This window comes from Zonotrichia albicollis, chromosome 3, assembly GCF_047830755.1.
Source record: "Zonotrichia albicollis isolate bZonAlb1 chromosome 3, bZonAlb1.hap1, whole genome shotgun sequence".
NCBI classification, from domain to species: domain Eukaryota; kingdom Metazoa; phylum Chordata; class Aves; order Passeriformes; family Passerellidae; genus Zonotrichia; species Zonotrichia albicollis.
The window spans coordinates 64,761,861-64,789,335 of NC_133821.1; the positions used below are offsets into that span (position 1 = coordinate 64,761,861).

The 27,475-nt window shown below is 40.2% G+C and overlaps 1 protein-coding gene and 1 long non-coding RNA gene across 8 annotated transcripts in view; one reads left to right on the forward strand and one right to left on the reverse strand.

The window, feature by feature from the left end:
• Positions 1-18,459: 18,459 nt before the first annotated feature.
• LOC113459409 (uncharacterized) lies at positions 18,460-25,421 on the forward strand. Its single transcript, XR_003380594.2, has 2 exons — positions 18,460-19,398; positions 21,692-25,421. It is a non-coding gene; the product is annotated as an uncharacterized LOC113459409 (long non-coding RNA).
• Positions 24,196-27,475, reverse strand: part of ARID1B (AT-rich interaction domain 1B) — a 324,330-nt gene continuing 321,050 nt past the window's right edge. For all 7 annotated transcript variants that reach the window (XM_074537691.1, XM_074537692.1, XM_074537687.1 and 4 more), the window contains one exon: positions 24,196-27,125. In XM_074537691.1, the coding sequence (XP_074393792.1) occupies positions 25,413-27,125 (1,713 nt within the window). In that variant the 3' untranslated portion in view covers positions 24,196-25,412. The remainder of the gene's footprint in view (positions 27,126-27,475) is intronic.

Here is a 27,475-nt window from a genome sequence, read left to right on the forward strand (position 1 = left end):
TTTATCTAGGTTGGGAACGAAAACAGAATGACAATTTAAAGAAAAGTTGGAATACAAAATGTAAGAAGTAAACAAATATTTTCCAAAATTCTTAAGATGATGAATCATTGATTCTTCTGGCTTATATGAAAAGTCTTTAATCTAAATAGCCTATTTGTCATTTCAAGAAAATGATGTTTGAAATTTCTAGCAGAGCAGATGATTTCTTTCTTACTATTACAATATGAAATTAGGGAAAAATATTATGAAATACTTATAATGCTCATTAACTTAACTCATTTTTTGTCTCTTTTCTAATTCAAGACTCAGATATGCAAACTTGTATTCATTTCTATAAACCTGTTCATCTGAGAAGTGGCATTATAATTGTTGGGACACATTCTAAGGACAAGCCAGTCCTTAAGCCATGTTATGCCAAAAGGCTGTAAAAGGTCATACCTTTCCTTCACATTTGAAAAATGCCTTCCATCCACCTAGGAGTATAAAAATTATAATATTAAGAACCAATCCTTATATTTAATAGTAGAGAAACTTTAATTGGTTGTACCTAACTAGCTCTTAATGCTTTACACTGTTAGAAAGGAATTTTCTACCACACCTGCTTTAATCCATATACTTGGACTTTTCCATTATAGCCCTTTTCTTTCTAATACTCTTTCTGGTCCCTTCAGTTATCCTGAATTTTCATTTTGCTTTGATTTTTGTCCTTCATTCTTATTTGATTTTTAAGTGGGAAATTGAAATGAATCGTGTCCTGTGCTAATTCACTGCAAACAGCCTGACTCTGGTTTGCTCTTATTGTCCTTTGCCCTCCTGCTGCTGTGGGCTAAAGGGAGTTAGTCCATGGGAGCAAGTTGGACGATAGCAGCACCCCTTCCATTTACAATTCAGTTGGCAAGATTTAGTTGGCATTGTTATCTTGATAATATTAGGTTACCATAGATTTTGAACTATGGAAATTAGAAGGAACAAGTCTTCTGACAAGTCTTGACGACCTCACTGACTGCTGCTAGGGGAATTTATTTGGGGCAGCATAGGGCTGGCTGGTTAAAACCACACATTTAGATTCTGCTTTAACTTATCTGGATTCACTGCAAAAAGTGTATTCCAGAAAGTCAAGAAACTGAAATTGATGTTTTTTTCATGCTTATAATTTTAAATAATGGATGTGTGGAATTTTGAAATTGGAATTACTTTAAAAAGAAGTCATGGCAATAATGGATGGAGCCTGTGCTTCAGTCTGGGAACTGTAGAGAAAATGTGTGTCATCATAAAATGGTTTAAGTTAGATCTAGTTACCTCAAGTGTGAAACAAAGAAATGGAAAAGAATGTTTACTATATAGAGGTTTTTATGTATCCTGTTCTATAACAATTGGACAATTGAGAATAAATATAGGAAGCAGGTTCAGTTGCTCACTTAGGTTTACTACATATTTTGCTCTATTGTTACTAATTTCATCTGAATGTCTCTAGAGATGTTCATAGCAGCCTTGACTAAGGTCCATACATGAGCCTGTTCTTTGGAGGTCTGGGTATGACATCAATCTGCTAAGAAAGAGAGCAGGAAGAAATGGTGGCATAACTAAAAATGAGGCATCTTGCAGACTTAATGGACCTCTGGAATAAAAGTGAATAGCAATATCTAATAGCACAAGGCTACATGGCCTAACAAAGGACTTTTATACTAAAAATATAAAATAACTCCCAATCAAAGTAGTAAAAAAAAAAATCAAATCTGACAGTACATACAGCTGATAAAATGGGATATTTTTCAAAGACATAGAATTAAATGAGTGTATAGTATTTTTTGAAGAAAACATTTTTTAAAAAAAAAGTTATTTATTTTATTTCTTATTTAGGCTGTTACTGAGGAAGAAAACAGGGTGTAATTTTGCTGTTCTAGTTTTGGGGTTTCATATTTTTAACTTTTTCTGTACAGGAAAGCTCAAGAAGAATTACTTTGTTTTCAAAAGACATTTTAAAAATGACTAGTGCATCATATTTTTCTTTCTGGTCATCCTCTTTGATTTTTTTCTTTCAAAACAATGGGAACACAGTAAGGCTACCTCCAGAAAGAATAACAGAAGCTTTTGACACCACATGCCTGACAGAAAAGTCAACAGAAAGCAAATGGGGGCAGTGACTAGTCTTTGTTAGTCAGGACTGTGATCCTCATCCCATGGAGGGAAGTGGCTGATGACTTTGGAAAAGACATTCTGGATGTTAGGTCAGGTGTCTCAGTCAAAAGCTAGGACATGGCAAAGATTTTGAGAGAGGATCCATTATTTTGATAGATATGATGTGCCAGCTTCTGTAGGGGGAAACTTGAGAAGTATATACCAACAAATGAGACACTTTTCCTTCTATATTTTCTCTGCTAATGGTCTCAGGTATGAGCAATCCTTCCTGTACTCAGTAAACTTTAATAGCCTGGAAAGTGTTGACAGCCTATAATACTTTGTGTGAAGATTATTAGGGGTTCCCCAAAAATCTCATGTTGAGTGGCTAATTGCTAGCAGCAGACACATTTCTAATTAATTATAACACAAATTATTCAGATACTCTCTTTCATTGTCTAAGAATTCATAAGTTAGCTCTGCTATTTGCATATGCTCTTTAGCCCAAGGGACATGTTAGTGCTGGCAGTGAAAGGAAACCAAAAAGCACTTTTGTTAAAAGGAGAAAGGAATGATGCAATCAGGTCTGTTCTCTGATGCAGTGTTACTGACTTACTGAGAACAGAGCAATCCTGCGTCTCCAAACACAAAACAAACCTAGGTGATATTCACATTGACAATTGCCAAAGTTGCCTTCCTAGTCTGTTCTGTGCCCCAGGGTCTTTTCCTTTCTTCTGTTCCCTATTAAAGCCAAACAAGGACCTTATATCTCTACCTGTAGTTGGTGAACCTGGACTTTTAATCATTCCCTTACACGAAGCCTTTTGCTAGTGAAGGGAATTCCTAATCTTTCCAGCTGTTTCATTTGTATGAAGGGCCTTCCCTTCAGCCAGATTTAGGGGTGTTTAGCACCCCTAGCTAGAGCTGCAATGGCCTAAATATCACAGGCTTGTTTGACAGCATCCCTCTACAACTTTCCAACATAGAAATATCATATCCAGGTATGATTTAATTTCAAATCCCTTTTGTTCCTGCAGGGGTCCCATCAAACAAAGCATACATTCAAAGCATAAATTCATAGAAAACACTGGCTCCCTATGTGGATAAGACATACATGGTAAAGGGGAAAAATAAAAAGGAATTATATCTGGCCTGCTGCTTCTGTGTGATTCTCATATTTATTAGCATAATCAGATTTATCATTATTGTTATGTATCTCTTGAGAAGCAGAATTGCCACTTATTTAATTTCTTAGCAGGAAAGAAAAGCACATCTCTTAAGCACCAGGTGACAGGAGAACCTCGGTGTGAGAAGCACACATGGATGAGCCAATATCCATGAAAATATGTATGTACTGGTGTACACTGGACACTCTGAATGGAGTGCAGGTGAATGCAATTCTTTCCTTAGAGAACTAGTAGAGGTAAGCTTTGCATGCTGGATTTATTTACTCCCTCCTCCCCATAAGAAAAACACCACCCCACACTTACCTACTGAAAATGGCTGCATGTTTGGTGTGTTCCAAATCCCATTTGTTATTTCCTGGGCAAAACTGAACTGTGGCTCACCCTCCAAAAAAAATCCCAGCAGACACAGACCTATAAAAACTATCTTGCTATAAAGGACTCTATAAAACAGTATGTTTTAATTGCTTCCTGGTTTCAGCAAACTGTTTTATATTCAAAGTTAACATTAGGTTGACACTTAACTTCCTTGGGCTTTTTATTATTTTAAGGCATAAATTATCAGAAGCTATTTATTTTAGCATTTGCTTTCATGAATGGAGGTAGCATTTGTGTGACTGATTAAGCACTTAAAAAAGCAGCACAACCCACTGCAGATTTAATTAGTTGCACAAATTATCACTGAGCACCGTAAATTTAATGTCATGTCTTTTACAATAAAAAAAATACTGAGCAGGTAATAACACATTTGTATGGTTCAACTGAGTATCCTGTGGGCAGGTTACTATTATACTCATTTGGGATACAGGAGGATGGGATTGAAGGAGTTGCCTGGGGTGATACTCTCAACTGATGGTTTGGGGTCTGATGTGGGGAGACTGACAGTTCAGGAAATAAGGATGTTTGGATTTGTACAGAGATGACCAGAGCTACCCTGCCACCCACCTACAGAAAAGTTTATGAATCACAAATATAATCAGCTGAGCAATTACTACCTTTTTTGGAAAAAATACATGAAACACTCTCTGTTTGCATTGTACATGTCTAAAAATGTTTTGGTGCTCAGCCAGGTAAGTCTTCCCTTAATAACCTGTCTTCTCACAGATGCTGAGCCTGTAATGCAGCTACTAAAATGTATTTAAAAGGTTTATTAACTTTGAGACTCTTCAGAAATCTGTCTCACAACAAACTGATATCATTCTGGAGAGAAATATACACATTAGTTTCTGTAGTGAGGCCCTGGCACTGTTTATCTCCCAAATGGGATATCAGCTCATGAGGTTAGAAATCAACCAAGTGAATTTTTACATTATAGACTCTCACAAGAATCAGATGAAAACTGGTGATGTGCAGGAGAACCGAAAGCATACCTGCTACTTACAGTACAATCTAGTCATTAATAACCTGCTCCCAGGTATTGTGTGGTGCCATGGCTGACCTGTAAGGACAAGTGGGTCATGAGGTAGTTCAAAACCACCAAGTTTTTTTTAAAAAAGCCATTCCACATTCTTCACTGGGGAGGATAGGAATGTGCAAAACAAGGCAGTATGTTACTTAAAGGTAAGTCAGCATCCTATGAGAAATAACTAAAATGAGACTGCACAATCTGAGGACTTAGCCTGCTTCTTGGAGCAAAGAAAATTTTCTAAGCCCCAGCAGAAACAACAGAGAAACTCTATAACAAGTGCTATTCCAAGGTCATGCATTTAAGGGAGCTGACAGATGAAATCTGACAAACCTAGCTGCAGCAATTTGGGATGTAATTCCCAGCGTTGCCTGGATTCATCTCTCCACCATGGATTACCACAGAACACAATGCATGCAGCTGCTTCAGCCCATCTCAGCTCTGTTCCTGGAGGTCTGTGCTGCAGAGGCAAGCTGTGCATGGGGCTGGCAGAGGTGCAGCCAGTCCCACTGTTGTGTTGCCCCTGCTGCAGGGGCTGCAGCCTCTGGCACGGGACAGGACAGCCTTGCTCTCCTTGGCTAGGTCTGCCTCAGCCTGCCTGTTGAATTCACTGGGGTGCACTGCAATTCAGAGGCTTAACTGCAACCCCTGCAGATAAGAGCTTTCAGCTGCCAAACATTATGCAGGATCCCTGATGGGCTCCTCAGCCTATGTCACCCCCTGTGAGGTTGTAGTTGCCATCACGCTGCAATCATGGATCTGAACTGCGGGCTACAATTGCACCTTGAGAGGAGCAGCACTGAGAGAACACAGCAGAAATCTGTCTAGCGTGCAATGCTATCTCTTAACAGATGCCTGGAGCACAATATAAGAACACAGGTACGTTTAAAGCCAGAGGTTGCATCCCAAATTTCTCATGTACAAATCTAGCTAATAGCCTTTGGAACTCATAAAAACTTCTGACTTCTATTTGAGGAGATCCAAATCACATAATTTCCTTAAAATGCATTTCTTCTTGCTGCTTTAAACCATCCGTTTCCCAGCTCCAGTGGCAGCACCTACTTCTTGGGTTGAAAAAAGCAATAATTCCTTGTTCACTTCCCCATGTGTCTTATAGATTTGGATTTTCAACAATGTTGATCATTGCTTCTCCAGAAAGAACCATCCTAGCATAGTGGTTTCTCATCCGGAAGATATTCCTTAACTTCTCTCGCTCTTGTAATTTTTTTCCATCTTTCTTACTCTGCTAGTTGGGTGCAGGTAGCACACTGTCATCTTTGTGTCACAGGAGTCAGAGTGGCAGATGTGAGGAACAGCTAAATCAGAGTTAACTGCCCAGCATGGGGGATGGCCACCAGCTGAGCATCCCCAAGGATAATGTGCACATCCACCTGTGACGTGCACCTCCATGCTTCCCATTGCAATCATATGCTCCAGACTCTGGGCTCATGAAAGATTTTCTACTCTTCTCAGGCCTCTCCATCTCTTACTTTTTGCAAAGACATGAAAGATTCTTGCAGAGATGGAGACTCTCAGTAAATAACACCACTGAAGCTAAATTGTAAATGTGTGCTGATACCAGATTTATGAATAGTTAAAAAAATTCTAAAATAAAACTCTAAGTACTTATTCTGCTCTTCTGCAGCTTGACCCATTCAGTAAATTCACTAAATTAACAAGGTTATTTCCACTCAATTGAACTATCAAATAGCAAACAAACACAAACAAGCAAAAAAGCAAAGCAGAAGAGCAAACAGCAACCACAATAACATCCAGGACTAGGCTGGGTTCCAAGAAACTATGAAATTTCATTACAGATTATGAGGTAAAAAAAAACCTGAATAATCTGGGATAAATATCTTAGTAAGGTAGGGATTCTGTTCTCACATTCTGTCAGCAATTGCAAGATGGAAAAGGTTACTTTTACAAAGAAAGCTGCCTAGATGATGCCAAAAGCCACAAACTGAAAAGAAGCCATTAAAAAATAGTAAAACCAGTGAGAAAATTCTAGGTAATGACACCATTACTACGACCAGCCAAGGTCCAAGTCACATGTGATTTCAGTTGGCATAGCATTTTCAGTTTGTGCAGATAAAACTCACAGATTCAGGTCTTTACTGTAAACTAGTGAAGCAAGGACAGTTGTTCAGTGTATTTTATTAGTTCAGGTAACAGATACTCTGGATGATATATTCACCTTCAATATATTTCATGTGTCTTCTTTTCTATATCCCCAGCCAAAAAAAGGAGAAAATACTTTTTGAGATTGGCAACACTCTTTCTGGGAATGACTGTGCCTTCATCTTTACAGACTCAAGAGGAAGCTGGAGCTGCTGGGGAATTTGTATGTAGTAAATGATCTTTTCAGAAAAAAAAGATGGGGACAGATTGCTGCAAAAAAAAAAAAAAGTACAAGACAATTTCACTACTGAGAATAAAACAGAAAAACCCTAACCAACCAACCAAAAAACAAAGAAAAAAAACCACAAAAAACCAACCAGCCAGTCAGCCAATCAATCAAAAAATCATACAAAAGAAAGCATTATAATGAAATTAGCCCTCAAAGAATTTTAGCCCGCTGAAATTACACTTAATACAGTCAGGTTACACTTCTCCAAAACCATTACTTTAGCAGTTTTCATAGTCATTACTGATCATTAATTAGCCATGTCTGATTGCCAAGATATTTTAGTGGGAATTCCTTGACCACCACAGGTTAAAGCAGGTCCTTACTTGCCACTTCTGTGACATTTCTAAATTAATAGATATGCACAACCTAGAAGACAGGGCGTGATTTGTCACGAATATTCAAAATGAGTCACACCTTTTCCATATTAGAAAAGAGTACATTTGCTTTAAAATAAGAACTCAACATTACCCACAAATTTTTATGTCTCCTCCACTATGTCTGAAACTGGAAAGAGCAATCTGCACTCTGTAGGATTTATATATGGAGAAGACATAAGGTTTGCTTAATTCCTACCTTTGCCAATGTTATGAAGAAATATAAATTGAGAAATCTCAGCCTCCATTTTTCTCAAATTTCCCCAGACATTACAAAAGTGTATAAAATCATTATACAACAAATAATATTAACCATTGTACCAAACTGTATTACTGCCTTTAAATAAAATATTTATTCTGGTCCATAGAAAACATATAATATTTTTCATTGAAACTGAGAGCAAACAATGCATGAAATACTTCTGAGTTTGTTAATTACTAAGGGAGAAATATAATTAGCAATCATAATTCTTGGGATCACTTTATAGTCAGTCTTTCTCAATTAAACTCTCAATCTATAATTTTCCTGGAGGAGATACTGAAATGTCTCAGATCTCAGCAGGCTCAGTTCTGTGTATAAAAAAGCTCCATAAAAGATTGTCACACAGCAAAGCATGGGCTCTGTTTAAACAGAGTAATAGTCACAGTAATAACTACAGTAATGTTCAGGTTTTGCGTTTGCAATAGAATAACTTTCCTGGAGATCTTGTGCAAAGGCTCTCCTGCAGTCTGCCAGCAATAAACTAGACTTGAAGAGTGAGTGCAAAAGGAATATTTTGACCCACATCCATCTCTACTCCTTGATCTCTGTGCTGGTGGGCACTTTTCTCTACATGTAGTTGGCTTCCTGGACTGCTGATAGTCTATGCTGGAAGAATTCACTATTTATATATTGCCATCAGTTCTAAGAGGAAGAATTCCTTTTTACTGCAGAAGAAGCAACTTCATAGTGAATGAAAAAATAAAGTAAACCACACTGGACTATGGGCCATGCTATTTTACAAAGGCATAGAAGAGTTATAACCTGTGCAGCTTCAACAAATTTGGAGGATGTGTCTTTTATCGTATTTTATCTGTAAGGTTTGTCCACCTAACCAAATCCCAGGAAATTCATATTCTAGAAATGCACTTTACCCAGAGCCATATCTAATAATTTTGTTTACAGATGGGGCACTTTTAGGAGTATTACAGATTAAATTACTTGTCTTGGTTCAGCATCCTAAAGCATTGACATGTGGAGTAGGAATGTAACATTGTTCTCCAGATGATGCAGAAAACATTGAATAATGTCCAGTTTAAAACATGCATGTTTAAATGTACAGTATGGTCAAAGGCAACTATAGATGGAGTCTGAATTGGGATACTACGATAGACATAATTTATAGATGACTTTTTAAAGTACTTTAAGGTAAATATGCCTTGATTTTTTTTCAAAAATTTTATAGTAACTTTGCAATCATACCAGAAACATTGCTGCAATCACATATCATTTGTGCCCCTTGCCCTTGTTCTGTCACTGGGCTTTACTGGTGAGAGCCTGGCCCCATCCTCTGGATGTCCACATTTAAGATACTTGCGTGCATTGATAAGATCCCCTCTCATCTGTCTCTCTCAGAGCTAAACAGGCCAAGCTCCATCAGTCTTTCCCAAGGAGAGTTGTGCCTGACTCTTAATCATTTTTGTAGCTCTCCACTGGACAATCCCCAGGAATTCTTTTTCTTTCCTGAACTGAGGAGCCCAGAACTGGACATAGCACTCCAGATGAGACCTCACCAGGGCTGAGCAGATGGGCAGAATCAATCACCAGCCTCAACCTGCTGGCAATGTTTTCCCTATTCCCCCCAGGATGCCATTGGCCCTCTTGGCCACAAGGCCCAGCTCTGTGTCCACCAGCTCCTCCCCAGCAGGTCAGCCCCCAGCCTGGGCTGGTGCCTGGGGTTGTCCTTCCCCAGGGGCAGGACCCTGCCTTGGCCTTTCCTGAATTTCAAAAGGTTCCACTCCAGCCTGTTTGAGGCACTTCTGAAGGGCCACAAAGTGCTCTGGAGTATTGGCCATGGCTCCCAGAGAGGAGGTGCTCTGTTCCTTCATCCAAGTCCTTGATGAACTAATTAAACAATACTGGACATGAGTCAGAATCTGTGTAGACAATATACCTGTGTGGAAGCACTACAAGGGGAATTTTATCCCAAAGTGCCTCTTCTTTAATAGAATCTCAATTTTTGATCCCACATAATGTAATCCCCTCCTTTGGCCTCTCATTTTGGGCATTTTACTTGGAAATACAGATTATCCAAGAATATAGATTACTTGAAGATTTTTTTCCCCAAGGAACAGAATTTTTAAAATAGCAGTTACCATGTGGAAGGAAATATGGGTAATTCACTCAATCCCTCTATCAGTATGCTTGAAGTCAAGGAATCCAATACTCAGCTCTCTTGGTCAGGTTGTAATTTCAGATACTGCTGGGCAGCTATCTGAATCCCTTTGCATGTTTACGTGGCCTATCCCCACATGCTGACAGGTTCACACCTATAAATCTGATTAGCAGACAATGTTTGACTTGATTAGTCAAGTGCAAAGCTCAATGCAGTCAGACATTTGAAATTCAAGATTTCCTGGAGTTGTGTTAATAGGTTTGAGACCTGAGCAGTGTGTAAATGAAGCAATAGGAGCCACGCATTCTTCCAGACAGTGTTTCATTTCTTCATTCTCAGGGGATGCTGAATCAGGAACTGTTTGGAGCTGATGTGTCCCTCAGTTACTAAATGCCTCAGGACAGACACTGGTTGCCATCAGAGCTTTTCTGGAGCTTCTACAAATGGAAAATATCAGGTTTGTGTAATATTAAATTCCAGTTTCCTACTGGTTACTGTCTGTACATTTGATGATCTCTAAAGGTCCACAGGCTGCTTTCAGTTTATTTCTTCACATGAGAAAAAAGGTCTGTATTCTCCCTCCAGCTTTTCACAAGGGTTGTCTATTGGTAGTCTCTGAGCTTGACCTCTTGTTTACTTATTGCTCCTCCACTCCTGTGAATCCAATTTTGCCTCAAATTTTTGTCCATGCACAACTCTCTTTCTCTTCTGAGACTGTCTCAGTGAAGCATTTCTGACACCACACATCACGGGTGCTCTGTGAAATCAGCTTCAGAATAATGGTTAGCTATATATGCTTAGAAAGGCACTTATGTTTCCAAATATCTCCTTGCACTTTATTAAAGTTTGTGAAAAAAATGATGAGTCATTCTGCCACCATAAGGAGACCAGAGAAGAAACACATATAAGTCCAGTCCAGTCTTAGTTAGTGTGGGGAAAAAGTCATGGAAATGTTGTCATCTATTACTTATACATCCCCACTAAGAGCATGGTGTTTTACTATCCAGTAACAAGAGATGGATCCTTGCCCCTTGATCCTGTAGATCCTGGAATATAAGAGAAATTACATTGCACTGGAGTAATTGCAGTATTGCAAACCCTTGATACTGACACAGTTTGTAAGCAGCAAAGTAATATTTATTTTCATGTGGCGCACCCAATAACACATTGCAATAAGTAGTCAGGAATAAGCTCTACTCTCTGGTACCACACCTTAATGTCTCTATTCAGACTCCCAAAATAGTGTCTTAAATTAGGTCAAAACACAGCATACAGGACATTATGACAGGGCAAAGTAATGGTGGAAGGAAAAAAATCAATAAAAATTAAAAAAGGCTGAAAATTGCTTTGAGGGGAGTAGTTATTCCCACAGAAAGACCATTTGCATTGATCTAATTCCTGACATGCTTTGTTTTTAAGACTTATAATGAACTGTACTATTACTGCTTGTTCTGAAGAATTGTCTGAACAAAGTCATGAATAAGCAAGAATGGAAATGAAAAATTTTAGTCTCCATGCCATCTGTGAAGGGCAGGAATCACCTACATGCACTAAAACATGAGCTGGACAAACAAGGTGGGCAGGAGGCTGGAGGAGAACATAGATCAGAGAGCAGTGACTGAGGTGAGAATGGGGGATTTGCTGGAAAATTATAGACACGGTGCTTTTAGTAACCATTGACCTTGCACTAAAGAGCACAGGGAAAAGTCAGTGCTCCAGACATTTAACATAGGACAAACTCAAGAGGACCAATATTAAACTGATTTCCCTCTCATATCAACATTATTTCCCTATCCATTTCTCCCTAGCCATATTGGCTTTGTCATTTCTCCAGTATCATATCTGCTCCCCTCCTTGCAGGCAGCAGTTCTCTCTCTCCCCAGCCACCAAAACTCAGAGGCCTCTGAAACCTGCAGGGTAACATTTATACACAAACCCACATTTTCTTTGGTATGAGAGGACTACTTACTGATGAAAATTCATGATTTTTCAGAAGACACTGAGAAAGAATAAAACCAAACCCTAAACTTACAATACTGTATTTAAACAAGGGAAGCCCATGGAATAGCTGATTTTCGTTGGGTGCTTATGTAAATGTACAAATGACTATCAGAAGACTTTCCCCCGTACCATTTGCTTTATTGCAAAGAAGCCATTGGGAAACTTCATGATGATTTCAGTAACTTTGCCTTAAGATCAATGTTGGTTACACTATCATTTGGCACAGCACAAGGCAATTTGAGAATCTGTTTAATTTCAGAGCAAAATGTTTCTTGCTCATTGACTCTTTCAAAATGAAGCCCATATTTTTACAAAAAGCGAGTCTTGGGGATGCACTGCCCTCTGTAACTCACTTTCACATGTTCTGCCTCTTTTTTCACATCTTGCCAGATGTATGTGAAGGCACTGTGGTTTAGAAGGGTGATGCCTGTGGTGCCTGCAGCTGCAGAACAGGAAAGCAAGTGGTGCACCAGTTCTGGAGAGCACAAGGTTGCACAACGCCACAATCTCCGTCCTCCTCTCTTACCCAAGACATTGACTAAGTCTACTTGGTGGATCAACGGATCAACATTCCAGGGAAGAGTGAGTCCTGTGTGGTGCTCCATCAATGCATGTGATGTGGTAGCATGCTCTAAGTCATGTTTTCTAGGAAGTGGAATATCTGTCTTAAACCAAAATACTGGCGCACCTTCACTGCTGCTTCCACTTCTTGCCTCGACTGACCCAGTGCCCCTTTCATTATTCATCTTTCTCCTTCTGCAGGTGATGCAGAAAACTCTCTCACCCAGGGCTCCTCCCTCTCTGCTACCTGGATCCCTGTGTCCCCATCTGAAAAATCCTGCCTACCCTCCTGATGGCATGCAGCAGTGGGTTGCACAGTGCATACACACTCACACACTCACACACAAACACACACAAACACACACAAACATACACACACACACACACACACACACACACACACACACACAAACGCACACAAACACACACACACACAAACACACACACAAGCTGTGGAAAGGCAAGAGGCAGCTTGCTGTTACAGCCAGCTCTCAGCAGGGCTGCAGCCTGTGGCAACCACTGGCAAATGCCTAAAGGAATCCTTAGGACAGTATTTAACTCAGTGCTGTCTTCACATGGAATGCACTCAGTGGAAATAAAGAAGAGGGAGCAAATCCCAACTGCTTTGCAAAAGGGCTGCACAGCCTACAATTCTGAGAATTTCTGCCTTGGGAAGCAGGCACAGTGAATGGCATTTAAATGTTACTGGAAAGGGGAGGGGAAGGCTGGTGGGAATGAATTTCTCTCTCACGACACACCATGGTCACCGAGGCTGACAGCATGGTCAGCTGCCTGCTCTGGCAGTGTCACTGCTGCTGCTGCTGCTGCTGCTGCTGCAGTTTGTCCGAGAGCTTGGGCGATCGGATTCAGGCAAAATCAGCCAAGGTGGCTGATAATAACCCATTGGAACACGCTGTGTGAGTTTCCCTGGCTCACTTTGTTTCAGGAGCTCACACAAAAGCCGTGCCCAGCAGAGCTGCAGGCAAGGGGCAGCAACAGGCAGTTGGGAGGCAGGGAAGGCTGGAGCCAGAGCTGTATGAAACACCAACATCTGTGGCTCGGTCATTTACCAGTACAGTTGGTGTTCGTCAGCGTGGTCAATGAGGTCATTTGTCAAAATAAAACTCTGCTGAGTTCCCAGATGCCTCATTCTTTCATGTGAACTTCCCTAATATTAGTGCAGAAATAAAAAGAATGTACTTGTCATTACAAGAATAAATTCATTAAAGGTTAGAGCGAAATCCAAAACAATTATAAGGAAGCATTTACCTCTCCACAGACAACATCTCTCTGTTATTTTTGCCAGCAATTTGGAAAACTAATTAAAATAATGGATTATTGTACTCACTGTTTTAAACTAATCAGTAATCCTAACATGCTATGCATTTGCTTTTTCCTATAAACACTATTTTTAAAAGCCTTCCTAAATTGACACTTTAAAATAAAAATTAATTTCTTTCTCTTCTTAGTTATTTCTAATCCAATAAATAATTAAGCTCATCTTGCTTAATATTTGCACGAGTGTGAGAAAGCACAGGCCATTCGGCATGGGTAGCTGAGGAGATCCTAGATCCCTGTGAGGGGAAGATTTTCATAAAGCTTTTTAGATACCAAATACATAATGTTTTATAGCCATTGACCTTCCAAAGGACTGAACACCTTTCATATGTCTCCAGGTGAGCTTTCCAAAGCAGGAGCCCGCTAACCGAACAGGCAGGCTTGAATGCCTTGCCTCAGGGTGTTTTTCACAAACAGTACAGACACACACTCTGCTCATAGCATCTGTGTCTCCCACTTGCCTGAAAACTAAAAACCAAATAAGGGAAAGAGATCCTCAGTTGAGATATGAAATATGAATAGTTCTTCTGTGAACTGAACTTTGAAGCTTAAATAACAGAGCAGTAAAAGTCTGGGAAACTGAAAGATCTACACTTCTAATTTAATGCCACCCCAAAAACTCAGTTAAAAGACTTAAACATCTTTTTTTACTTCAACTAGAATCTTCAATGGACCAAAAGTGCCTCTGGGGAATCAGCAAAGTGTTCTGCAAGATCTGAAGAAGATTCGGGGGGAGGAGACCATGAGGGGAATTATCTGCACTTCAAAGTGTTTCCCTCAATATCACTATTTCAGATGAAGATTTACAAAATGTTTATTATTTATACATTTAGTTATTTAAACAAATGTAATGTATTACTCAGATGAGAACAAAAAGAGTTTGAAAACTTAATTTTTATGCTATAAAAAAAAAAAAGCCTATTGGACTGAAGTTTCCTTTGACGTTTCTTTCTCTTTTTAAGGAGACTTTTTTCAAACCAAAGACAAAAATAATGTCAAGTTCTCACCTCTCTGTTGAGGTTCAAAGGATTTTCCTCCCTTCATTTTAGTATTATTTTGTATGGTAAGTATCCTATCAAATGAAGGCTCTGGTTGCTTGAATTTCAATGAAAAATAAGACAGAATTAAGAAGCCAACAGCAAGTATTCCACACTAAGTGCTGCTTTCAACACTTGTGATACAACTTCTCTCAAGAGTCTGCAGAAAGGATAGAAACAACCCTCAAAAAATTTAGAAAACCCCCATACTGACATAATTTTGCTTTTTCATTATGTTGCATCATTTAAAATGAGCTTCAGAAAATAGGAAAGTACTTTCCAAAGTTGAGGTATTTAGAGGCATGGAGTGGCCATGGCTGTTACCTGTGGGCAGGAGGTTGGCACAAAAATGCTAGCCAATTATTTGGTTTTATTAAGTTTCTGTGAGACACAAAAGTCCTTTAAGGATATTTTGAACTCTAAAGATATGTATAAGTTCAGCTTAATGCTACATGACTTTAGGATGTACTTGCACTATCCTAAGGTGGCTTTAAAATCAGGAACAACCTTTCACAATGTAACTTCTATAATCTTCATCATTTCCAGGCCCCGCTCTCTACCTCCAAATCATTTCTATTTCTTAGGCATCACACATTCTCTGAGGAAGAAGTTTTCAGGCTGGTCAGGCTAACCTTTCATAAAACCTGATCAAGCCAAGCGAAAGATTTTTTTAGAAAAGCGTTAGCAAGCATCTCTCTTGTGTCCCTGTGGCCTTTGTGGGACAAGTCCTTTGAGGAGATAAGCAGTGCAGAAAAGCCATGGACAGCATTGCTCTCACTCCATCTGTTTTCCATGCTCTCCTGTGCTGCCAGAGATCCTGCCTGACACTCCCAGGTCCTTCAGGAGCATTTCTTTCTGCTAATGGACACCTGCCTGCTCTCAGCCCCGCAGCTGTGCTGGGCCCTGCCCCACCTTACAGCCTTGGGGCAGCACTGGAGAAAGGCAGCTCTGCCAGCAGCTTCCAGGCAGTGTGGGCAGCAGGGAATCACAGGTTTCTGAGCAGCTTTGACTCTCAAGGTGAGCTCCTCCACACTGCCTAAAAGGCAGCAGTGAACCAGAAGCATTGTAATGGCATGGGATGTATTTCAGCATAACTTTGGTGGAATCATAGGGTACAGATTGATTTCAAGGCTGTATGAATGCTGCCAGCTCGACTAAAATACGCGGCAGGCCAGACCTGAGTTAATGTGCCAGTGAGACAAAGAGCTGTAGCCAGCAGGGAAATACAAAGCTCTGAGTTCCCCAAGGCTGTAACTAGGTGAAGCAAAGGTATGGCTGGTTACCTACTGTTATGCCACCGTGACTTGTGCCATTCACACAGCTCAGGAGAAACTCCTTGAAAAATGTGGATGCCTTGGCAATAGTGTGATATTGAGAGCATTGTAAGGATTGTTTGCCTTTTCTTTGCCTGAAGTAACATTCCTCATTGTTTGGAGAGCACCAGTGGCAGGGAGATTTGGAAAGCTTCTCCAGTTTGCTGTCCTTCATCCCCTTCTGTTATTCCTATCCCTCCTGACAACACACTTCTAGTCAACACACCTCTTTATTTGGAGTAAAATTTGTGTTTTCTCGACTGGGGACTGAACTTCCACTTCAACTGAGAAGGTTCAAAAAAGATATACTGCTTTCATATGTATTTTTATTATGGGAAACATTCAGATCAAGCCACTTGAATTTACTGATTGATTTACTGGTTAAAAGGAAACATCTAAGCACAGTAACAGTGAGAGGTATGAAGACAGACCCAAACTAGTTCATGATCTCTCATATAAGTTGTTGAGGAAGAAATCTGGATGGAAAGTCTGAATGATCTAAGTCTTACAGAGACCTTTGTTATATTAGGGAGATTTTACCTATTTACCAAGAATATTTATATTATTTTACCTGTTATATGTTGCTACAATTATGTTGTTTTCTTCCTAATAAGATGTGCTCAAGATATCTTAGTCTGCAGCCATCAGATGTTTCAAACCACAGGAATAACAAAATATTGCAATATTTTGTTTGTTGCTATGTAGTTAATGGAAGAATGGGTTATTATTTATTTGATTATTTTCAAAACAGCACAGAACTTGCAAAAATATTCTTCAAAAAAATCTGAAGATATAAAAATACATGTTTTTAACTTTCACTTATCTACAGCTGATAATGCTGATACCAACACTAGTAAGCACCACTGCCTACAAACTAATTAGAAAATGAAAATTTATGCTTAAATGATTGTTCTGCTTGCATTTTTCATAATTGACTATAACAAAATCACTGTTTGATCTAGAGTATTGCATAATAAATGGTACCAGCTACCTTTTCTTTATCAGCCAATGAATTTTGGAACAAAAGACATTTTTTCAACTTCTTTTTCTGTTAAAATGAAGAGGTATGTCTTTAATATATTACCAGGGCACTGAAGGGTCTTACAATACTGCATATTACTAGATGCTCCTAAACATGAGGGAAGGATTGCATTTTTTTTAATAGCTTAACAATGATAAAGTGGTCCTTTCAGTGAATGACTAGTACTCATATTTCTTTCAATATGAGCTGAAAGACCTTTTTTTTTTTTTTTAATTAGAACAAGCTTATCTGTATGTGCTTAAGTTTGATACAGTATGCTAATTGCTTGGTTCCCAAAAACTGATGACAAAAGCTGTGCTCAGAAATAGAACTCTCATACAAACACCTCCTTGTGAAATTGGAAAAAAAAAGTATATGTATATGTATATGTATATGTATATGTATATGTATATGTATATGTATATGTATATGTATTTATGTGTGCGCACTTTTATATCTACTTCCCCAATCTACAAGAAACATGGAGAGAGGCTTTTGACAAGGGCATGGAGGTACAGAATAGGGGAAATGGCTTCAAACTGAAAAAGGACAGGTTTAGCTTAGATATTAGGGAGAAATTCTTTCCTGAGAAGGTGGTGAGGCATTGGAACAGAGAGGATATAGATGCCCCATTCATGGAAAAGTTTCAGGCCAGCTTGGATGGGGCTGTGAACAACATGGTCTAGTGGAAGGTGTCCCTGTCCCTGGTAGGGCATTTGGAACTAGATGACCTTTAAGGTCCATTCCAAGCCAGACAATTCTGTGATTCTGTGATTTTGAGTGCATCGAACAAAAAATTACCTCAATTCTGTTCTCAGAGCCGGGACGAAGCCATAAAGTCAGACTGACATTTTGGGAACTCACTGACGGTGTTCGGCTGGTGCTCTGATTGCAGAAGGCGGCCAAGGGCTGGCAGTGCTTGTGTGTGAGGGGACACGGTGGCACTTGGTGGCCCTTGGTGGCAGGGTGGGTGCCGGGGGTCCCCAGGAGCTGGCTGCCACCTCGGGGGACACGGGACAGCCCTCAGGGGAGGGGGCTGCTCCTGCCTCCCCCTGTGCCAACAGACTGGGATGGATTGCAGCGACCTGCTAAATATTGATTCTGCCAAGGCTTGGAATTAAAGTTGATTTAAATAGTACGTGTAAAGAGTTTTATTAATTGATTTCAAATGACAGAGAAGTATTGGAAAAGCATTAAACCTAAGCGCCATTTTAAACAATAAATTTAAGCTCACGGTAATTGAATTATGCGTTTGCAGCTGGAAGGGCGGGCCGGAGGGAAGCGCAGCCGGGAAGCAGGGGAAGAAGCATGTTGCAGGGAAATGCTGTCCTGGGGCACTGGGGCTGTGGGAGGGCGGCCCCACCGCCCCAGGCCTCCCACGCCGACTGCGAGGCCGCCGGGGCTGCCGAGGGGGCCCTCAGGGAGCCCGGAGGGGTCAGCGCGGCCCAGGCCGGCCCTGCCCAGCCGGGGCAGCGCAGGAGGGAAAACAGCGGGACACGAGAGGCCGGTGTGGCGCAGGAGGAGGGTGGAGAGCGGCCAGCATGGCGAGAGCGGTGATTGTGCCTCTCCGGACTGGTGAGGCCCTGCCTGGCGTACTGCCTGCGGCTCTGTGGCTCCCAGCGCAGGACAGGCAGGGACCTGTTGGAGAGAGCTCAGAGCGGGGACACCACGATGGTCAGGGGGCTGGAGCATCTCTCCTGTGGAGAGAGTTGGCGCTGTTCAGCCTGGAGAAGAAAAAGCTCTGGGGAAACCTTAAAGAAGCCTTCCAGTACCTAAAGGGTTCTGGAGACCCGTGCAAGAGAGCTGGAGAGAAACTTTTATGAGAATGTTTATTGATAGCATGGGGGACAATGGCTTTAAACTGAAAGACAACAGGTTGAGGTTGATGTAAGGAAGAACTTCACAATGAGGGTGGTGAGGCACTAGAACAGGTTGCCCAGAGAAGCTGTGGGTGCCCCATGACTGAAAGGGTTCCAGGCCAGGCTGGATGGGGCTTTGAGCAGCCTGGTTTAGTGGGAGGTATTCCTGACCATGCTTACTCTAAGTAACATGCCCGTCTTTTGAAGGTTAGGGATGTCAAATGTGTAACTCGAGGCTCTTTTCTTTGTCCTTGGCAGATCTTGGCCACATCTGCACTGTTAAGGCTGGGAGCCATTGCAGTCACTTTCCCCTGCAGGATAAGAACCTTTGGAACATGCTGCTGTCTCAAGAACTGGTGACTTAATTCAGCACAATGAAGAAATCCCTCTGTATACTAGAAGGTATCAATAACAGAGAAACCCTGGGCTAGTTATTTGAAAAATCAGGACTCTATTTGGTACAAATGCATGGGGGAAAGGAAGGAAGCAACATGAGAGGTTTAGGGAGTAAATATTAATAAAAAATAGGAACTAAAAAACAACTTCTGCACTGTGAGACACATGCCAGTGAAACATGCCTGACTATGCAAATGGGTGGAAATACACTTTTATTTTTTAGGTGGACTCAGAATATTGATAACAAATAACTTGTTACAAGTCTGTCGTCCCTAACTGCATATAAAATGCATAGTGGTAGTTCTGTGGATGAAGCTTTATGCTTAATTTAAAGTATTTATCAGGTTTTGTGTTTCAGTATGTATGGAGCTTTATCTTTTGTATTAAAAAACAAAGAAAGAATCTTCTTGAAGAAGTCCACTGTAAGCTTCACTGCTGGTGATATATCCAGTGGAACATTGCTTCTTTCCAAAATATCTAAGAGCGAAAGAAGTTTAATAGTTGATTTTGAAATTTGGCATTATAATTTGATGGTAAAACATGATTTTGTTGTTTTTCTTCTTCTCAGTTGCAGATGCACATGTAGAACTGGTAAGCAAATTACTACATGTAAAGTAGAATTTCATCATGGAGTACCATAAGCTTTATCTAGCATGTATTTTTCATGTTAGGCAAACATATCTTTCTCCTGGCATGATAATACATCAAATTGCCTTTTAAAAATGCTCTGTAGTGGAGCAAAAGTCAGAATGTTTGTCCTTCAGAAGTCTCTTTGCAGACCTGAATAAACACTGTAGAGATGCCCAAGTCATTAGGGATTTGATCTGCTAGCTAGGCAATTCCACTGCATCACCCTTTCAATGTAGATAACTATGCTTAATTAATGGAAATGCAATATATACTAAGTAATGACAGAACAAGTAAATTAACAAATGCAGGGGAAGACAGCTCTGTTGAGGGCATCAGATGAAGATCTTGCTACTTCATTTGTTTATGCCAGTTAAAACAAATGTGAAGTATAAACCTATACTTCTTTATACTGTACAACAGGATTGCACTGAAATGCATTTTAGCTTGTGTTAGAATTAGTAATTAGAAGCACAAAATGAGTAGTTTAGGCACATGACAGGCTGTATTTGGTATGCAGTCCAGAACAGCTGTCTCCTTTATCTGGAGTTACTGACACTCACAGAAAGGATGGCCACCCATTTCTGACAGTGCACAAATAAACAACTGAGGGTGGATTTAACAAAGGTAAATGCAATTAAGAAAAACTTGAATTTACCAGTCTACACTTGGAGACTCATACTTTCCTTCCCTTGCTCCCCCTAAAAATATGTTTTTAATTCCATTGTATTTATACCAGCCACCAATGAAATGCCAAATTCCCCTAGCTTGGTTTAATTGTTTCTTTGGAATGGCATAAACATAAAAATAGAGTAAGGGACATAGGAAGCCTTTCTTTCAGCTTTGTGTTCTGCCTTTCTCCAAATGACCATGCCTTTTCACCCTTCCCCCCCACCCCCTTAGTTTTCCTCTCTCCTTTCTTCATGCTCAGTAATCTTTAACATAATTTTTCTGAGGGATGGATGGAAAGGAATTTGCCATGAGGAACTGTAAGATGTAATGAGAAGGCAAGCAGGGAGCACCCTGAAATGTCACAAATTATCCTGAGGAAAATTAAAGTGGCATGAGGCTGTGTTCTAGATCTCTGAATTCCACTTAATTACAAGAGTAGTACCTGCCTTCTCAGTTTACTGTTGTTTTTGTTTCTATTTTCGCCTCTTTCTCTACCTGCAGTTACTTCTTCGTGACTTGGAAAATAAGCTTTTTGCAGCAGGGACTGCTTTGTGGTTTTTTTCTGTGAGCATGGGTCCACACATTTGATAATTCTGGGCCAAAGGTGATAAAAGTAATCTTTCTCTGGAGTACTCAGACTCAAAATTTCAGACTGCTCTTAGTTAAAAAGACTGACTTTTGTGGTAGTGTTTTATTGCTGAGGTACATCACCACTACTGCCTGCAGAGTAAGGAATCTACTCACAGCTTCTTGAAAGGTGAACTCACAGTGTGCCACCTCTGTTCTCTGGACTATATGAATGCTTACAATTCTCTCTCTTCTGTGGGGGGGAACAGTGAAGATGATGGTAATTTTTTTTTCAGCTACATCTCTTTATTAGTAAGAGGTATTTTCATATTATTCATAAAATAAGAGGTGCAGCCTGAATTGCACTGTTAACATGTAATATGTATATGCTTTTCCTACAGTATTCCTCTAATCAAGTAAATTTTTCTTCTAGGTGCATCCATGCCAAAAGGTAATGGTCTTGGGGTGGTGATGGCACAGATTGTGGTGGGAAACAGCAAAAGAATATGGAAGAGAAAGTGCACAGACTTTTGAACACAGGAAGTTTTCCTTTCTGTCTTTCATTTTGGGTAGTTGAAAACATGGAGTGTCTGAGCAGGATATTTTCATGTGTTGTTTTTCGTTTTGTGGGGTTTTTGAAAGAGTAGTGTAGGTAGTTATGTTAACAAGAACCAAAACCATTTTTTCCTGTCAAAGAGGACAGGCATTTAATTCCTGAAGTGATTCTAAAGGTCAGTAAAGACACATGGATGTTCTTTCAACCTGCAAGTAATTAATTGCTTGGGTTTGCCAAAGAATCAGGTAGATTTATATACATGTATACAGTTAGTTATTCAAGTATTTGTGGTTGATTAGTGCCAAAAATACCAACTGGCTGCTTTCCCTTAAATAACTCAAATAGTCCATCCTGTTACTACTACTCTGAGCTTCATCACAGTGATCACATCTGCATAAAAATGTAGAATTTGCTTCCTAAATAAATGCCTTATGTAAGAACAATACCAACAGCAGTTCAGGCTTGGTCAGGACTCCATCAGAACATGCTAAGTGCACAAGCCTCATGAGCAGGTCGTCTCCAAAGGCTTAAGAGACATTGTGGCAAAAATGAAATCATACGAAGAGAAGAGGGAGAATTGGAGCTCTGATGTGTCACCTTTCCTCCAATAAATGTGATGTAATACTAACCAGTGATTCAGACTGTTAGTACTGTTACTGTAACAGAATAAAATCATGTTCAGGCAGAGTCCTTACTGTTAACCTTTTCCTTTCACTGCTGCGTTTCCTTGGCTGCTTCTTAGCCCAGCTGGAAAGGTGGCAGGAAATGTCACATACACATGGGCATTATGTGGCTGGCTGGGTGTTTTTCCCCCATGTTCTTTAAGCAGGCTTGGAGCAGTCCTGAGGAGCATTAACATGCTGCCTCTGACAGCTCAGTGTTTTGCCACAGGTGCAGTTTTCCCCAGAGGATTCAGGATCTGAAGACTGAAGAGGGAAGAGAATAGATGTCCTTTGGTGTCCTTGATCAGAAAGGGGTGCGTAGCACTCAGCAGAGGGTTTATTTAACTGCTTGCTTGTATCCATGGGGCAGCATCAAGCATTAAATATTGGTAAGAAATATGTTTACCAGGGCATTCTACTTTAACACTGCCCAGCAAAAGGCTGTAAAAATCATCCCTGAAATGTGCCTCCCTCTGTGATAAAGAGTTGCAAGTGGGTTATAATTCACCAGACATTTCTAGAAGCAGTGATATGCAAGAGGAAGACAGACCACTGCAGCAGATGATGTAGGAGTGGAGAGATTACTGGGTAAGAGAAGCTAGAAAGAGAAATTACTTTCTCGTGACACTAGGGAGGCACGTTTCAAACTTGGTTTATAATTGTATGTACTTTACCTGTCTCTGAAATTCTCTTACATATATTAATGTTATAGCAATCTATATGAATAAAATGGGCAGTGTGCCAAAGGGGGCTGTAATTTTCAAGTACCTCTGTATTGTTATTGGAGAGGGGAGGAGGACATCCACTAACAGTGTAATTATGTGGCAATTCCAGGGAAATTGATTATTATTAGCTTTTTATGATCACACTAACAAAGTCAATGATCCAAGATAAAATAGCAAAAATTAGTGCTTGAACAATATTCAGCAACAAGGTATCACCAGGTGAGAGTGGATGTATCTGAAGCCAGCTACTTCCTGAAAGGGAAATGGCCATCTCCCACCAATTATAACGATGGATGTGCTCCATTAAAGCCTGATCCACTCTAACGGGGGACTCCCAGCATAAGAGGCCACGTAAGTATGCAATGACACATACAGTATCCAGAAGTGGGTGGGTGTTTATTCTAAATACCCACATCACTGGGGTATTTGCACCTTTAACCAACAGAGAGAATTACAGGTAGTGAATACAGATCGATTTCTTCCAGTTGGTTATTGCTTTAACAAAATCTTTTGTCACTTTTTCTAACATCTGCCTTCAGTCCCCCAAACACAGCACGGAGACTGGGTACCTGCATAGTCAGAACTATCACTTGTCAGCCATGTCTTCCCCTTTGAGGCTTCGTGGTTTTATATATAATAATTAAAAATGCTTCTCTGAGATGTGAGAAGGCTTTTCTAAAAGAAGAGCAAGTTGCTGCAATACAATAGCGTAATATTTTTGAAGGTCATAATAATAAAGTAGGGGAAAGAGAATAATCATTATTGTTCTTTCTTGTAATTAGTTTGCTTTCTGATATCCCACACTGTAACTAGAACACTATTCAAGAACACCCATCACAGTGCTTAACAAGATTTAATGTACATTTATTCTTAACATGTGGAACATATAAAGATTTTATACTGAATAAATGAAATTCATTAAGCCAGAGGAAAAGGAGGAATTTACATCAAGTTTTTTCTTTTTTAACTACATTATCTTGAAATACAAATGCAGATTCTTGTCACTGAAAAATCTTTGAAGTTGTGTTTCTTGCTTTTTTTTTTCCTGTATATACTTTTTGTCTGTAGACTGGTAACCATTTTCTTAAATCAATCCATACGTAACCATTTCCACACCTTGATTTATAAAGCAAATTGTGATCGGCTGCTCTCCCGAAATAGAGCATGACTTTATACATACAGAAACTTGTACATTACCCTCAGTTGTTGGTTTTCTGTGTTGGGTTTTTTCTTTTTTCTTTTTTTTTATTATTTTTTGGAGATATGGCCCAAATGAAAGAAAAAAAAATTCTACTATCACTTTGTAGATACCACATCATGAAAAAGAAACTAGAAACTTTGTACTAAAAAAAAAAAAAATGAGGGTATGTTTCATGTACAACTTCTATATACATCACGGCCCTTAGGCAATAAAAAAATATTTTAAAAAATGATTAAAGGAATTGTGAAGAACTGTCATTGTGGAAGGTCAAAAAAAAAAAGATGTAGACAAGACAGTTCTGGTGAGGAAGCAATTGATGTTTAACTTCAGGTTTTGTTTAAAAATCTTTTAACTTGACTTATTTTGTTTTGTTTTGCTCCTAGCCTAATATAACCATTTCTCCTGAGGAGAAATCAGTATTGTTTTGGATTTTGACTACTGACTGACACCCTCCTTGATCCCCTATACCTACATCACTAGAATCTTCTATTGCACAGAGCTTTGGGTGATGGTATACAAGTTTTTTTTTATTTTTTCCTTATCTGAAAAAATAAAACACACAGGAACTTGGTATGTTGGTTATTTTTCACCTTTTTGTTTCAAAGTGGTGAGATTTTTTTCCCATCATACAATGGTTTGCCATAACATTTTTTTTTAAAAAGTCACTAGTTCGCTTCCCAAAAAATATGCAATACAAACATGGAAAAGAACATTGAAAAGGATAATCTATGGAAAAAAAAAGTGTGACCTTTGAATGTACTAGACAGCAACTTTGGTTAAAAAAAATAAAATAAAAAGATGTACTTATACACATAGACAGCAAATATTAATTTCATAACTGTTCAAATTAATAATTTCTTTAATTCCCAATTGGTAAATAGTGAATGGGGCAGAGGAGCAAAGATTCTTTTTTTTTCCTTCTTCCTACATTGGATAAACAAGAACAGAAAACAGCCAGTTATATGTGACCCTCTAATCTCCACTCACACATGCTTGGCTTCTCACTTATGTCATAACTGCCCAATCTGAAAAAGTACATCACAGATGACAGATGCAACCAGAGAGTTCAGGACAGCAGATATTGAGATATCCAGCAAACGACCCTCGTGCAAAAGGAACTCGGAGCGGTTCTCGTCCACTCTCGCCATGGCCAGCAAGGCCTTGGCTGCCCTGCACATCATGTCTACGCTAGGCGGCTCCAGAGGCGGAGGCTGCATGTGCATGAGGTTATGCTGGCTCTGCTGGTACTGGGCCATAGTGACCCCATCCTCCAGGAAGCTTATCAAGTTTCCAATGCTTCCCTTCTGCACAGCTATTGCCCTTGCTGCTAATGTGTCCCCCTGGGCAAGGTTCGATAGGAGCGCCATGGACATTTCTCGGCAGACCGGGTTTTTGCGGTCCCCAACGTACCTAACTAAAGTAGCGTAGAGTTTCTCCTGACGGCTGAATGGGGGGGTGGCCAAGATAAGGTCCACATTATTGTCCTGGATACTGAGCTTACACAGGGTCTCCAGCACAAGTCTCTGAGGCGAAAGAACTGAGTTGGGCCCCACGGTTGGAAAAGGATCCTGTGCCTCTGCAGACGGGCACACCATCCAGTGCAGCAAGCCATCCAAAATTGGCAAACAGATGCTTTCCGTGTAAGCAGACAAGTCTAGCTGCCCAGAAATATTGGCTAATGTGACCAATGTATTATCCCTCAAGACCTCGAGGCAGTCCCACCACCACTCATCCTTGCTGCAGGCCACCCCTTTGTCCTCCTCTTCCTCCTTCTCGTAAGTCTGCGGTGCTCGCTTTCTTTCTGGATGCTCGTGGTGAAGAAGGATCAACTTTCCCAGGATCAGCACCAAGCCTGGATGTTTGGACATTTCGGTGTCATTGCCAGGCACAAAAGACAAGCTACGGACGATATTTGACACACAGATGCAGCGTTTGGCCAAGGAGTCTTGCCAGTGAGTTATGGTGCATAGAGGAGTCTCATCCCGGCTCCTTGGCTCATCCTCTAGCAGTTTAATATTCCGGTGGCTTTTGGCTTGATGGATCCCGAAGGGAAATTTACTGCTCTCTGTTTGGGAACCAGAGTTTGAGTCTTCAGGTAGTGCTCCTGGCCGAGCCGAGAGGACATCATCAATGGTTGCTGTTATACTCTTTTCTTGCTGCTCCTCAGATTCACCTTTCCCCTCGAGGTCCTTCTTTTTGCTTGGAGAGTTCAAGGGAGGAGGGGCTTTCCTGCGTGGTGGAATCTCCATCTTGCTTTCAAAGTGAGTCTGGATATGCTCAGTTGTGTCACCACCACCAAGCTGCCAGTGGAGAAGTCCACTATCAAATTCCTGAACGCGTCCAAGTTTGTCAGATCGGTCAACAACAAATAGGTTATTTTTCTTTACAATCTTTATTGGCAGCTTGTCAAATTTACTGGCTTGTTTTGGCCTCTCACTTGGATCAGCAATGGCACCAGGAGTAGAAAAAACAATGCTCTTTTCTTCTCCTTCTACCTTTTCATCCTCCCCCTCCTCCTCATCTTCATCAAAATAGTCAATACATTCGTCATTCTCATCTTTTCCAGTATCCTCTGCCAAGGACTGACTATCATCTTTCTTGGCTGCTTTGTGATCAAGTGCTTTGTGGCCTGGATCTCCCACTTCATATTCCATAAGGATTCCAAAAATGTCAATCAGGCATTTTCTAAAATATTCTACTAAAAGCTCAAGAAATCCAGACAACTGAGGGAAGAAGAGAGAAAGAACATAAAAATCACATAAATATTTTTGTCTGCATGGAATTTTACTAGGAACACTGATGCATTCATATGTGAATATTTCTCTCATCCTGCTGTGGACTTGTGGCTAGGTCCTGCATGGCAGAAGTTAATCAAAAGAAATTCTTCTAGAGTCTGTCCAAACAGTATATAATGTCAAATTATCACAGCTCTGTTTGCTTCAGCTGTAACAGCTATGAGACGTACAGAACTTATAAATGTCTCCTTTAAGCCGTAGCAGACATCTGGCTTAGCTGTTCTGTTCCCTTGGAAATGACTATTACTCTTCATTTTTTGTACAGAATACTGAAGCTC